The 13,195-nt window shown below is 48.5% G+C and overlaps 1 protein-coding gene across 1 annotated transcript in view; it reads right to left on the bottom strand.

The window, feature by feature from the left end:
• Positions 1–13,195, bottom strand: part of LOC136782359 (zinc finger protein rotund-like) — a 93,604-nt gene that overhangs the window by 58,957 nt on the left and 21,452 nt on the right. Inside the window, exons 3-4 of the mRNA XM_066741758.1 lie at positions 1,922–1,990; positions 1,785–1,836 (exon numbers count right to left, since the gene is read on the bottom strand). Coding sequence (XP_066597855.1) covers positions 1,785–1,836; positions 1,922–1,990 — 121 coding nt within the window. The remainder of the gene's footprint in view (positions 1–1,784; positions 1,837–1,921; positions 1,991–13,195) is intronic.

Raw genomic sequence — 13,195 nt, 5'->3', positions numbered from 1 at the left:
TCGTCGAAAATTTATTACAGGCACTCGTATCGGAAGTATATAGCGCTGTGGAAAAACTTGTCTTGACTATTTTCGCGCAAACGTGACTTTTCCTAAAAAGGGGCGCCATTCTTTTTAAGAGGAATCGCTGCTTCTCGTATGGCGCGCGACAGCTGAGTGATAATCGGAGGGGAAAGCGGGTCTCGTAAATGGCAGCGTGACGCGGTTTGGCACGCGTGCCATTGGCAGTGAAAAACACTTATGGAAACGTGCTTCACCTTTTACGAGTGAAGCCACCGATTACTTAATCCTTTCGAGATGAGAAATAAAAAATGGCCGCCAGTGGCTGCTGGGTCATTGGCTACGTCGCGTTACCCAACATGGAAATCCAACGAGAAAAACTCTCTCATAACCGGATGCAAGATAAAACTTTTTTCAAGCCCCACGCTGCACAGACTACATCTATATATATATATATATATATACTAGATTATACAATGAACACGCTCGACAAATAAATTGCTGAGAAATTTTAATAATCGATTGGGAGAACAGTGTCGCACGAATGAGATAAAACTTATTTCGTTGATGATGATAAATAGATGAGAGAGTACTTTTGTAGTCGCGTGAAGTTTGGCGTAAGTATGCACGCACTCCGAGCAGAATGCAATAGTGAAATCTGGCGCGAGAGGTCGCATAGGAATGGGCCTTGAGGCCCACTGGTGAGCGAGGCTCGCTGGAGTGGCCAGAGCTAAAATTGGTCGCGGAAGGGGCTGGAGACGAGGGGAGCGAGGTAGAAGGACACGAATCACAACGAGATACGGAGAGGAGTCTGGCGTGTGGTGGGGGCCCGAAACAGGTGAAAAACAAAACGTTCCTGCAGCGGGAGGGACCTATATGGGGCCCGACCGAATGATAAATTTGCGTTCACACGTGTTTTTTGCGTGGCCCCGATCTTAATCGATGATCTTACGTCACGGATGCAAAGTCACAACCGGTTTCCGTAAGACCGTACTACGGGGCCTTACGAGGTGTTTACATCGCCAACGGGCCCCACCAGGATTCCACAGCGTCCAAAGGTCTCGATTGTAACGTCGATTGTACTCCCCAACTAATTGATTGCCCGATTGGAATCGGATTTGCATCTCGGGCCCAATTAACATATCGACTACCGGTAATGGCCCAGAAATAAAGTTGCTATACCTTTCCCTCCTCTCTCTTTTTTTCGGACATTTACCGAGGCGTATTTAATCGCATCGTACTTCATCTCCAATTAAACGATTTATGCGGAGAAGAACGCTCGAAACCCGTTTTTTTTTTTCTTTTCACAAGCACTGATAAATTATTAAAGACGACCCAAGCTCCTTCTTCAGCGTCTGCCATTTTTTTCCGCAGATTGATCCGGAGGACTCGACGAATGTCCGCGCGGTTTCGGAGGGAAGAGTGCTGGGTAATATTTCAATAAAAATTTAGAGTGTGGATGTGTGGCGGGATCGACCTTGGCTCAACGGGCCAAAACTCACGCACAAATCGCAGGCAACCTTGGCTATCTCCTCTAATATCGATTGTTCAGCTTCGTGACGCAACCTACCGTAACAGCCACGCATACAAAGGCCCTCGCGCCGGCACGCACGCACGCACGCACGTTGATTCGTACACAAGCGCGCGCGCGCGCGCGCGCAGGCGGGCGCCTTCGGGGCACAGAAAATGGGTGAGTAGGGGGAGAGAGGCAGGGAAAGGAAGACGGAGACGCACACAAAGTACGAGAAGAGTTGGACCCTGAGATGCGTGTCTGTGGTACTCACCTTTCTGCAGCTGGCCATGGTCCGCGTTCATCTTTGCCTGCAACAGAAAATGCTGCGCATCATCGAGTAGAAATTAGCTCGTGCTCTATACCGAATTTTGCCAAACAGGTCGTTTGATCGGCTATGTTTTCCCTCACCTCGTAACCTTGTTTCGCTCCCCGACCACCTCCCCAGTAGTCGCTCTCTTTGTCGTGGTGGTTGCATTGCTGAAAAATGACAAAAAAAATCCCTCGTTAATTTCGGCAATGGAGCAATAACATACGGGGAAATGGAGGAAGAGCGCGAGATTCTTTGAAATAGGAGTTGTAAAAATGCAAAATATATATAGAAGCAAAGATAAACGCGGTCTGTGGCGGCGAACCAATTGATTTCTCCTTGAAGTTCCTTTCGGAGGAGCCGGTGAATAATGGATGTCGATCTGAAAATGGGGAGCAGGCCAATAATAAAGAATCGCGTATACTGGGGGTAGGGAGGGAGTCTCGCGTCAGTTTTAAACCCTTCTATTTCAAAGGCAGCCGTAGGGAAGTCATAAATAATTAAGGGAAAATGCAGCAATTGGTTTGAAACATTAATGGGGAAAGAAAAAGCAGGCTCGACCGTTTGATTCCCTAACTCGTAGGTACGATTTCCACTTCCGGCCACTTTGCTTCCTCCCCCACCCCCTCTTCGTGCAACCCTTTTATCTCGTTAACTCTCAACTGCCCCCTTTCTTGTCAATTGTTTTCATGCAACTTTTATGTTGTTTTTTCTTTCCGTCCTGTGTGCACGTGTATACACACACACACACACACACACACACACATATGTATAAAAGAATATCGGGGGCCTCGTCTCAGCGGTCGCGTGCTTCGGGGTGTCGCTCGTTGTTCGTTTCTCGCCAACTCTGGCTTCCCCACGTTTGAACGGTAGAGGGGGGGGGGGGGGAGGGGGTGAGTGTCAATTGACTAAATCATTGGCGCAACGCTTGTACCCCGCGGCACTATGCCTGCAATCATCCCTGGATTGGAATTTACCTGACGTGTCAAGTTACGTATCAATATTTAATCGATCGTTTTAGAGTCGGAGGGTCCTTGATTCTCGCCTTTGGGCGAAAAGCAGAGACGAGTTTATCGAGCGTTCGAGCTTGAGTGTGAAAGGGGTTGGTAGTTGTGAGGGAAGGGAGGGGGAGTGAGCCGAGGAGGAATAATTGGCGAGCGTTGTACACACGAACGAAAGACGGGGTGGTGGAAGAGGAGGGGGGTGAGAGGCCTAGTGTGTTGGACGTGGTTCAAGGGGTGAATCCGCAGGGGTAGGAGAGGGGGAGGGGTGTCTAGACACAACACAGACGAGAGGGTGGCGGGCCTGTGACCTTGGTCATCACTCGGGCTTCCACGAGGATAAACAAGCCACCCCCTTTCCCTCTCTCCACGTCTACACCCCCCACACTCGTTAATTCTTCCACCCCCCGAATCTCCCGTTGCTCCAAATTCAATCTTATAATCACACCACCGAAAGCTCCCAACTTTTATTCGCTCCGACTCTTCGGATCTCGAGAAGTCGATTTGTTTATCAAGAAACAAAAAAAAAAAAAATAAAAGGATAAAACACAAAAAGCGTTATTTTTACCCCATTGAATTATTCGAGCGTGCAACAATCGAGTCCCATTTATCAGACGGCGGACGCGCGGAGCGATTTAATAATATGCGCCCATTTATAATTTGTATTTACGAAAAAGTTTCGCTGGCATCATCGTCATCCGCGTCGCTTGCGCAACGCCTGTAATTAATTACTGTCAATTTCGCAGGCGGCTTCTCGCGATAAACGGTCCTCGGGATTTAAATGACGACACTGGTGTCAATCATGGCGAAAAAAACAGCCGAGAAATTCGTCATTCGCGATGCTCCGTCCTCTCTCGGTCGAGTGGACAAAAAATTCTCGCCAACTCCTATCGCAGGATTTTCGATGTTCATGTACGCCTTCTTGTGTAGGCTCGCTGGAATTTTTCTCTCTTTCGTGGACTCCAAGTTTGAATCTTCTTCTCCTTATTCGAGAGAGAGAGAGAGAGAGAGAGAGATTTTCAGGATTTATTCGAGAAGTCTCGTTTGGACTACAGGAGGGGGGAGGACTAATTGCACTCGAGGAGTATCGTGAGGGCTGATGGTGGTTCCTATCGGCCAGAGAGGAGAGAGAGAGAGAGTCGAGTTCCCATGGGTAGACGAAGATCTGCTTTAAAGAGGGCGGCTGGCTGGGGCTACGGGGTGGCACGGACATTAAGGGATGACCTCGTTTCCCTTCTCATGACCTCCTAAACCGCATACACCCACACGCCAAGGGAACTTGTGTGTGGTCACGTCTCGCCTTCTGTCTTTTATATCGATATCGAACCTCTGTCGTCCATTCAACCCCCTCCCCCCACTACCCTCTTACAAAAACCCCCCACCCCTCCCTGATAACGTCGAGCCAACCGACCCTCCCCCCTCCTACGATAATCCCAACCAATTCCCTTCTCTCCTGCACTCGCGCGCGATCCACCCTTATCTCTTCTCCCTTCGACCATCCATCATATCGTACCAAAACTTGGTCCACCGGCGGCTCTCTCAGGAGAAAAAAACTCTTGCAAACATTCGCTCCTTTCCATTACAGAAATTACATTTGGAATATCGTGGAGAAGGTTGATTATTGCTTTATAATTGTGTGTGTGTGTGTGTGTGTTCGAGAGGTCGTCATTCTTCGGTAAGACTAAGTATGGAAGGGGGGATGTGGAAGGTTCGTGGGTTAGCGAGAAACGGTCAGGGTGGTTCGGGTGTATCGGAGCGATCCGTGTTTACGGGTGTCGTGGCTTGTTAACACAAATACATCGGTTCGGAAAGGGACACTCGAGTACCTTGCTCTCCAACTGGAATAGCCAGGATTCCCGAGCCCTTGGCTACAGGTGGCCGCTCCTTGTGAGAACCGTCGTCCTAGGGACCCAGTTTCACCCACACCAACGCACCGCCGTCCTTGAACCTTATACCCTACATCCTACGAAGCCCTCCGAGCCGAGAGACCGGCGCTTAATTATATGTATATATATATATATATATATATATATATAGATCAGAGTCATTTAACAGAGTCTTCCGGCTAATTTCTCATTGGTTATAAATAAATACAGGCAAAATGTCAGTTTCACAGCCTTTTCTTCGTTTTTCTTCAGCTTCCTCTTCAGGATCGAGCGATTACACAGATTTCTCCATTGGCCAGGCCTGATTTTCAACGGTTAATTAGCTCCGAGTGGGAGGAGAAGGAGGAGGATGCGATTGGTTCTCCAGTGACGTACCAAAAGTATCCGAGTTTCCTCCAGTTAAATTTTTTATTTCCCACATAAAGAGCATCTGCCGGGTGTCCACCCTCGCTTGGAGATTCTTCCCGCGGGACATTCTCATCGGGAGTGTCCCGTGGGCCACCTGTAACTTCATCCGCGTCCCGTATATACAGTTAAATTCTAAATTTATCATTCATAAAACAAGATTGGCCCCTCTCGACTAAGCGTCGATCGCTCTTCGACCTCTTCTCTTCTGCTTCTCTTCGACCTTTCTCGGGAAATTGCTCCGTCCGATCGTTTCTTCTTCTTCGGGGTAGAAATATCCATAAAATTGTCGATCGATCAAAGTCTCTCTTAGTATTGAAATCGCGTCAAGAGAGGAGTTGGCCGACTTTTGCAACTGTGTATATATATATATATATATAATGAATTTTGAAGAATAAAGCGGGAGGAAAAGTGTTTTTTTGTCCTAGGAAGGAATATATTCATCGAGGATCTTTACGAGAGTTTTCCGGAGCAGTTTTCGTGATCCGGAAAATTTCCATCGAGTTCTTTTCCCGAGGCCCCTCTATTAAAGGATCTTGGGAGGAAATTGGAAAAAAATGGAGGAGAGTCGTGGGTGCGTCGGATAAATTTGTAGCGAGGGATGTGTATAGTGGATGGGGGTGAGAGAGGGGAGACGACCGGAAGTCGGATCGGTTTCTATTTCTGAATGAGAGAAGGGAGGGGAGGGGGTGTTACGAGCGTAAGGTGGACGCGAGCGTGTGACAGGAAAGAGAAGGAAGTAGATGCGTGGCGTGGCGTGGCGTGGCGTGGCGAGAGGGGAGATCGAGACGGAGAGTGTACATCCCTCCTCCCCCCTCCCTCCTCATTTCCAAGCGCGGCAGATGGCTCGAAAAATGTTCAATCTGTTTCAGCCTTGAATCCGTAACGAGTGGAGATCGACTCGATGGGAATTTCGCGTTCACCCACTTGTTTCACAGAAATAAGTCCGATAATAGTGGTCGTCGCGCGCGGAAGGTTAAAGGGAATGAGATTCGGCGACGAAAATACATGTAATGTTTTTGCGCAAATTCTATCAAAACTTTTTCCAGCCATCGGCCACTCCGAAATGGATCTAAAAGGGGCAAAAGGACGAGTGGAGGGAAAATAGATTTTTATACAGTGTTCACTGTGACATTTCTCTGACATTTGCAAGGGTGCGTGGTAGAGTCCTTGAGGAAAGGGAGAGGGGAGGCATCCAGTCGCAATTTCGATGTTGTCTTTGCATCTCGAAAAATAAAGTTGACCGAGCACCACGCGGCTCCGCGTTATATACGTATGCATATATATAGGGAGGGGTAATATTTCTAATGGTGCGTGGGTGAATTCCGAATAAAGCTGCTGACTTTGCTCTCAATCCATTAGTTTCTGCAAAGAAATTCTCTTCTTTTTCGAGGAAAACCGTTTTCTCGTTGGCGGATGATCATTTCATAGAAAAGAGAGAGGGAGAAAAAAGTCAGCAAGTTCTCTTGCCGAAAGTACATTAACGCGCGCGCGGGATCTACGAGAGGGTCGTTGAAAGCGAGGCTACTGCTGCTCCTTAGCAATCAAATGGATAATTTTTGCGCGAGAGCTTCCTCCTATTTTGCGATAATAATAATCATAATAATGATGATGATAAGAGGAGAAGGGCGAGGGGCAAGTTTTGCGGGAGATTGGAGAATTTGAAAAAAGGAATTGGCGCAAATGCTGGACGACGGGTAGGATCGAAGTATGAGGGGGAGGGGGGGGGGATTGTTAATCCAACCCAGGCGGAACTGGAAGGAAAGATAAAGGAAGGGGGCGGCGAAAAAGGTAAAAAGCGAAAAAGGATCGGGACGGGAATGGGGATGGGGGATGTGTAGGGAAAAGAAGAAGAACGGAAGAGAGGAGAGGAGAGAGAGGAGAGAAAAAAAAACATTTTATCTGGTATCCAGGCTACGCTGCAGCCAGTTTCTCTCGCTCGCGCTCAGCTTTTTCTGACGTTTCTTTCTTTTTCCCCTTCCCGATACATCTATCTAACCCCTCTCGCCCACTCCGCAGCCGCCGCCGCCGCCGCCGCCGCCCACCGCCAGCATCAACCTGAGCCACCCCCCGGCCACCCTCGGCCGATAGTCGAGAGAGAGAGAGAGAGAGAGAGAGAGAGAATCCCGATAGCAAAAGGACGCCGACGCCCGGCGTCGGTCGGGTGGGCGATGGTATACGAAAAAAAAGGAGCTCGTACGAAAAAAAAGAAGAAAATGGAAAAGTGGGAGGAGGAGGAGGAGGGTGTGGGTAGAGAGAGAGAGAGAGAGAGAGAGAGAGGGCGTGTGGGGCGAACCGGGGAGCGGTGGAGGGGGAGAAAAAAAGGAGAGTCAAAAAGATCGAACCCGGTGGTGGGTGGTAACCGTAGTCGGGTGGTGTAGAGCTCGGGGCTAGAAGGGGTGATGGAGAGAAGGAGCTCCAGAGAGAAATGCAAAAACTACCAAGAAAAAAGAGGGAGCGAGAGGGAATATGGAGAACGAGTTCTCTCCGTTGAAGCGCGCGCGAGAGAGTGAGAGAGAGAGAGAGAGAGAGAGGAGAGAGAGGGTGGAAACTGAAAAGGTATGGCACCGGAGCACACGAGTATTGGAGCGCCAGTGTGTGTGTGGACGCGCACGTATTTGCAAGAGTGCGGAAGGGAAGGAGGTGGGAGGTGGGAAGGCAGGCGGGTGGGGGGGGGGGGGGAATAGTAGAGGGGTCGGGAGAGTACGAAAAAAGTGTAAAAAATGCAGGAGGCGAGGAAACGCGAGGAAAAAAAATCGGCTGCTCCGAGAAGGAGGAGGAGGAGGTGGGGGGTGGGAGGAGATAGGGATGGGAGGGAGGCATGCAGACGGTGGAAGACGGCGGAGAGAAGGGTGGGTTGAGAAGAGGGTCGAAGGGGGTAAAAAGGACCCACACCGTGCACATGCGTGACCGTCCGTCCGCGTACGAGGCGGCGTGTATTGATCAGCCGAAGAGCGCCACGACGCCGGGCGTCCTTTCTGCGAGCCTTGCTTTTTTCGGCACGGCGTCGGCGGCGCTAACGCTAGAAAACGGCTGCAGGGCGCCCGAGGGGGTGAGAGAGCGCCAGGGGGCAGGGACGCCACGACCTAGCCCAACGGACGCCCGTCCTCTCTGACGTCACACACACACACACACACACACACACACACACACACCGCCTCTCTCTTCCTTCCCTCCCATTTTCTTTAACCCATTTTCATATCCACCCCCCCCCCCCTCCATCCCACTCAAGACCATTCCCCACGCCAAAAATCAAGGATTTCGTCTCCGAACGAGCGCACAAACGAAAAAGTAAATAATTTCATTCGATATTTCCGTAGGACGCGCGCAGTATTGCAAATTCTGCCAAGTTTCAAACATTGGCGATAATTTCGCAAGGGTGAGGGGTTTCCAGGAGAGAATAAAGAAGCCACGCGGTGTGTTGTACGTGTATGGGGTAAGTGTTGAAACGTGAAAGAGGAATAAAAAACCGGATATAGTATTGGTAAGTATGAGGAGGGAGAGGGTGGGTAGGGGGGGGGGGGGTATAATTGAAGAAAGAAGCGACGTCGACGCGGCGACGGGAGTACTGTTGCGCTCCAAGATGAACCAAGAATAGGTTGAATAAAGGAATAGGGGTGGTGGTGGAAGGGCTTGGTTGGCATAGGCACGGTAGAGGTCCGATTATTCCGAGACTCGTTTAGCTGGTTGGTTACAAAGCTCGAGCGGACCTTTTAATAAGAAACTAATAAGCCCAAGAGAAGGCTGTTGCGAGAGATAGGTGGGAGGGGGGATGAAAAAAAATTACTAGAAAAGAAGAAGAGAGAGATAGAGAAGAGGCTGTACATTGACAAAAAAATGCAGGGCCTTTGGCAAAGTCCATAAATAAAGATAATCATAATCAGAATGAAAATGAACGAGCGGAGGCTCCGGAGCTGCGATAAAAAAGCAAGCCGATTATATAAACTTGGAAAACCCGTGCGGCTATATCGCATCTAAATTCGAGCCGACGATTCTTTCCAGTGTACAAAAGGTGATGCTTTTGAAAAAATCCCTACGTCCTTTGCTGCTGCTGGCCCCGAGCATTTTCACAAGCCGGGGACACTCGAAATATAATTACCATTGCATATCTTTTCAATTTCGTGGAAAAGTAATTTGATTCTTTGGTGAAAAAAATGTAGCATCGGCTCTCTCCGCGCGCAGCCAGGATACAGCTACACACGCACATATATATATATATATATATATATATATATATATATATATATAATATACATATATTGTTCTTGAATATCTTTTTTATTCGGCGGGAATTTAATTTTTCTACTCGTTTTTGCCCATTGCCTTTATCGGCAATTGGCGGTGGGTGGAACTACGCTACATATATATATATATATATATATAACTGGGAGGAAGGACTCGGGGAGGAGTGGAGGAGGTGGAGGAGAGATAGGAGAGAGGACAAGGTTTAGAAAAATTCCGTGGAAAATAATTTGGCCTGCACCCTTTTGATCCCCGTGCCCCTACAATTTGCCGAGTTCCTCTTCTTTAATTTCTTTCAATCATTTTCTTTCTGTCTCCCGGTTGGTCCGTGTGTATTTATCCTTTGCCTTTCCGTATACTCTCATTCCAGTATTTTTTCCTGTCCCGCGGCTACGTGCTACGTGCTTGTAACTACTTTCTATCTCCCTCTCTCTCTCTCTTCCCCCCCCCACACCCCCCTCCCCCCAACCGACCGCTCCTCCACCAACCCGACGACCGACCATCTACCTCGCCACCCTGCACCCCCACGTAATTCCCTTTGTGTTCCATTATCGTTCCCTGCGCCTGTGTCGCCGATTTTCTTCCGCTTTTTTCCACCCCTTTCTCCCTAACGCCGCTCCACTCCAGGTACACGCACCCCTGCACACACCCCCTCCTCCTCCCCAACGCCCGCAGATCCGTTTCCTATTTCTCTGTTTTCTCCGTTTCCACCCTCCTGCATTTCCATTTCCTTCCACCCCCCTCCTACCCTCTTTCTCTCCTCCCTGACCTTTTTCACCCCTCTTTCATCCTCCTCCAGCTCGCGATATCACCATCGACTATCCCCTCCCATTTTTTCAACCACTTTGTACATTTTCGGACCAACACCGGAACCGTTCTCTCGATGCACGATGCACGATGCACGGTGCACGTTGGCCCATGCCCGGAAGACTCGAAATTTTCTTCCTCCGTGGCTCCTGCATATTTTTTGAGAGGTGGGGGGGGGGGGGGGAGAGGGGTAGCCGAGATTTCTCGCGTATTCCCATAGAATGGCTCGGAGCATGAAGAATTAAGCGATTCTTGACGCGAGTCGCTTTCTGCTTGTGTCGATATTGGCAGGAAGGGGTGCGAGAGATGCACTTTACAAGCAAAGTGCTGATACCGAAGGGAAACTCGCGCCACCAACTTTTTTACGAGTCCCACCCCCATTTTTCCACCGTCGACTTACCGCCAATGAAATATTTCACGATCGAAATTTGCCAGATATTGAAATTTTCTCCTACTGGCTCTCAATGGGAAAGCTCCGGAAAAAGAGTCTGTTTAATCCGGTAATTTATCGCTGGCCACTCTCCTGGAAATAGTAGTTGTTTACTGTTGCAAGGGACGGGGAGGGGGGAGATTCGTTAGGGAGGAATTTTTCAATCGGTTAACGAGGGGTGAGCTTTGTCTCTCCTCGACTCGGACATTCCTGACGAAAGATCCGCGGATCGCGACGACCGACGATGGACCTTGTTTCTCCATGGGTTTTTGGTCCTCGCGTTCGTCGGACGTTGCAAGATTCCTGGAAAATAGGCGAGGGAACGCTGGCAAACGAGAGGATCTCTCAGGGACTCCCTGCGCGACTCCGGGAAAACATGGGCAGCTGGCCAAACTCAAGGGTTGCACACGTGACCGAACGTGACACTTGCCTTTGGGAAAGGATTTGCATCCATCACTCTCGGCCTCCTTCTCCATTAAGAAACACCATCAATTTTTAGAAATAAAACCATACGCTTTATCAATGATTCGGAGTCTCAGAAACTTATACGTATATATATATATATATATATATATATATATATATATATATTGGAATTAACTTTGGAAAATGTGGGAGAGTTTATTTTAATTTTTTCAAAGGATTTGCATCGATCAGCTTTAGTCTTCTTCTTCTTCTTCTTCGTTAAGAATTTAACGATGTAAATTTAGAAATAAAACCATTTCCTTATTAACACTGATTCATCTAATAATTCGTTAAGTTAGAATGGTAAAAACTGAAAATAGCGAGTAAGAATGAGATTTAAATTAATTTTAGGAAACACGATATAATTTGCATGTACCAATTAAAGCCCGGATCTCTATTAAATATAATAAATTTAGGAAAGATGTACCAATTGCTTTATAAACACTGATAAAATAATTCTTTGCGTCAAAAGTGCAAAGAATAAGACTAAAGAGTAGACGAGGTATAAAATTGAAATGAATTTTTCATAAAATCTGATAAAAACGCGTAAGGGGATAAGTTTGGTTTTTCTCGCGTGCACCCAGTTACACTACTAGCTGTGGGGGTGCAAAGGAGGTTAATAGAAGAAGAAGAAGTTTTCTTTGACAAAATAATGGTTAACCGAGTGTGGAGGAAAAGCGAGGATTTATAATGCTGGCCGAAGAGTAGACACAGACACGCACACACAAGTTGAGCGCGCAGAGTGGCGAGGAATAATTTTCCGAAAGGTGGAAACGTGCCAGAGACAAGAAGAGGGACAGAGTGGGTCGGGTCGGCGGTGGCTGGAGGTGGCAAGCGTAAAGGGGCCGCTGCTGAAAAGTGTTTCGTGGATATTTCATAGATTCACGTTTCGTTCTTCTCTGATATTAAATATTGGAAGCCGCCGAGGAGAGAGGCTTTGGCCCAAGTATAGAGAAATAAAAGAAAACGCGCCAAGGGAGGAGAGAGCGAAGAATTAAATTTCACCCCTATAAAATCGCATCGGCCCCGAGGCTGCGTCAAAAAAATCTCCACGAAAATTCCAACGAAATTTTGCATTACCGAACAAAACTATAAAATTGCCATAAGCAGCTTTTTCGACGGATTACCAAATTCTGCATCGACGAGTAAAAATCAGAGCCTTATTGCCATTCGCGAAAATCACTCTTAATTATCGTCGAGTGGAACGAGAATAAGTGGTTTTATGGAGGGGGAGAGTGGAATTTCCAAGATTTTCTTCCTCGGAACCAAAGTGTCACATAGCGATGGTACATTTTATCGAAGATGCTTTCACGCCTGCTATCTCATTCCAGTTGGCTCCAGGAATATATCCAGGACACACATGGGTTCCCACAGGGCATCGCTGTGCCGCGTATCGCTTTCGTTCTCCTCACCCTCCCTCCTACTCCCTCTCGGTCCCTCGATGCAGCCGCCATTTATGCCGAAAGAAGGAACTCGAGAGGGACGCGAAGGGTGTCCAGCCTCGCACATGTGGTATATGTCACTGCCCTCCCTTCTCGCTTCGTTTGCTCGAGCAGCACAAGGGAGAGAGAGAGAGAGAGAGAGAGAGAGTGATAAAATTCAACAGTTGGCCTCGTACCGGTCCTCGACCAGATTTCGAGACTCCGAGTGCTCGGAGAACATTTCTAAAGAGCGCGTATGGGAAATTTTGATAAGGATGAAACAATGATAAAAATGATCGATACGCGCACAGGCTCGCGCGTTTCTCGGAACTGGCGAGTCCAACCATTTTCCACACTCGATTCACGTGTATCATATATATATACCGTTGAGATATAAGATCGCTGACCCAAATGGTGACTGGAGGGGGGATGGAAGTGGCGATTCTGACCCAGACAGCTTTTTCCACGGTTTCCCGGGGGTTTCCTATTTTTCCCGCTCGTAACGTCGGGTCTGCAGACAATTCGCAGTAAAATTTTTACAGCCGCCCCCGTCGCGCCAACTGCGGTGGTCGGGGGTGGTGGCGGCGCGGGGGGGGGGGGGGGACGGTGGAGATCCAGACGCGCGGAATGGCCGCTAGCTCCTCGCGGAAACACATAAACCCATACGTCTGCCCGCGTCTACGGCTTCCAATCTCCTCCCCCACACCTGCACGAGGCA

This window comes from Prorops nasuta, unplaced genomic scaffold (assembly GCF_024137725.1).
Source record: "Prorops nasuta isolate Cenicafe-Biocafe unplaced genomic scaffold, Cenicafe_Pnas_1.2 PNAS00025, whole genome shotgun sequence".
Lineage (NCBI taxonomy): Eukaryota > Metazoa > Arthropoda > Insecta > Hymenoptera > Bethylidae > Prorops > Prorops nasuta.
This window is presented reverse-complemented; position numbering and strand designations above follow the sequence as displayed.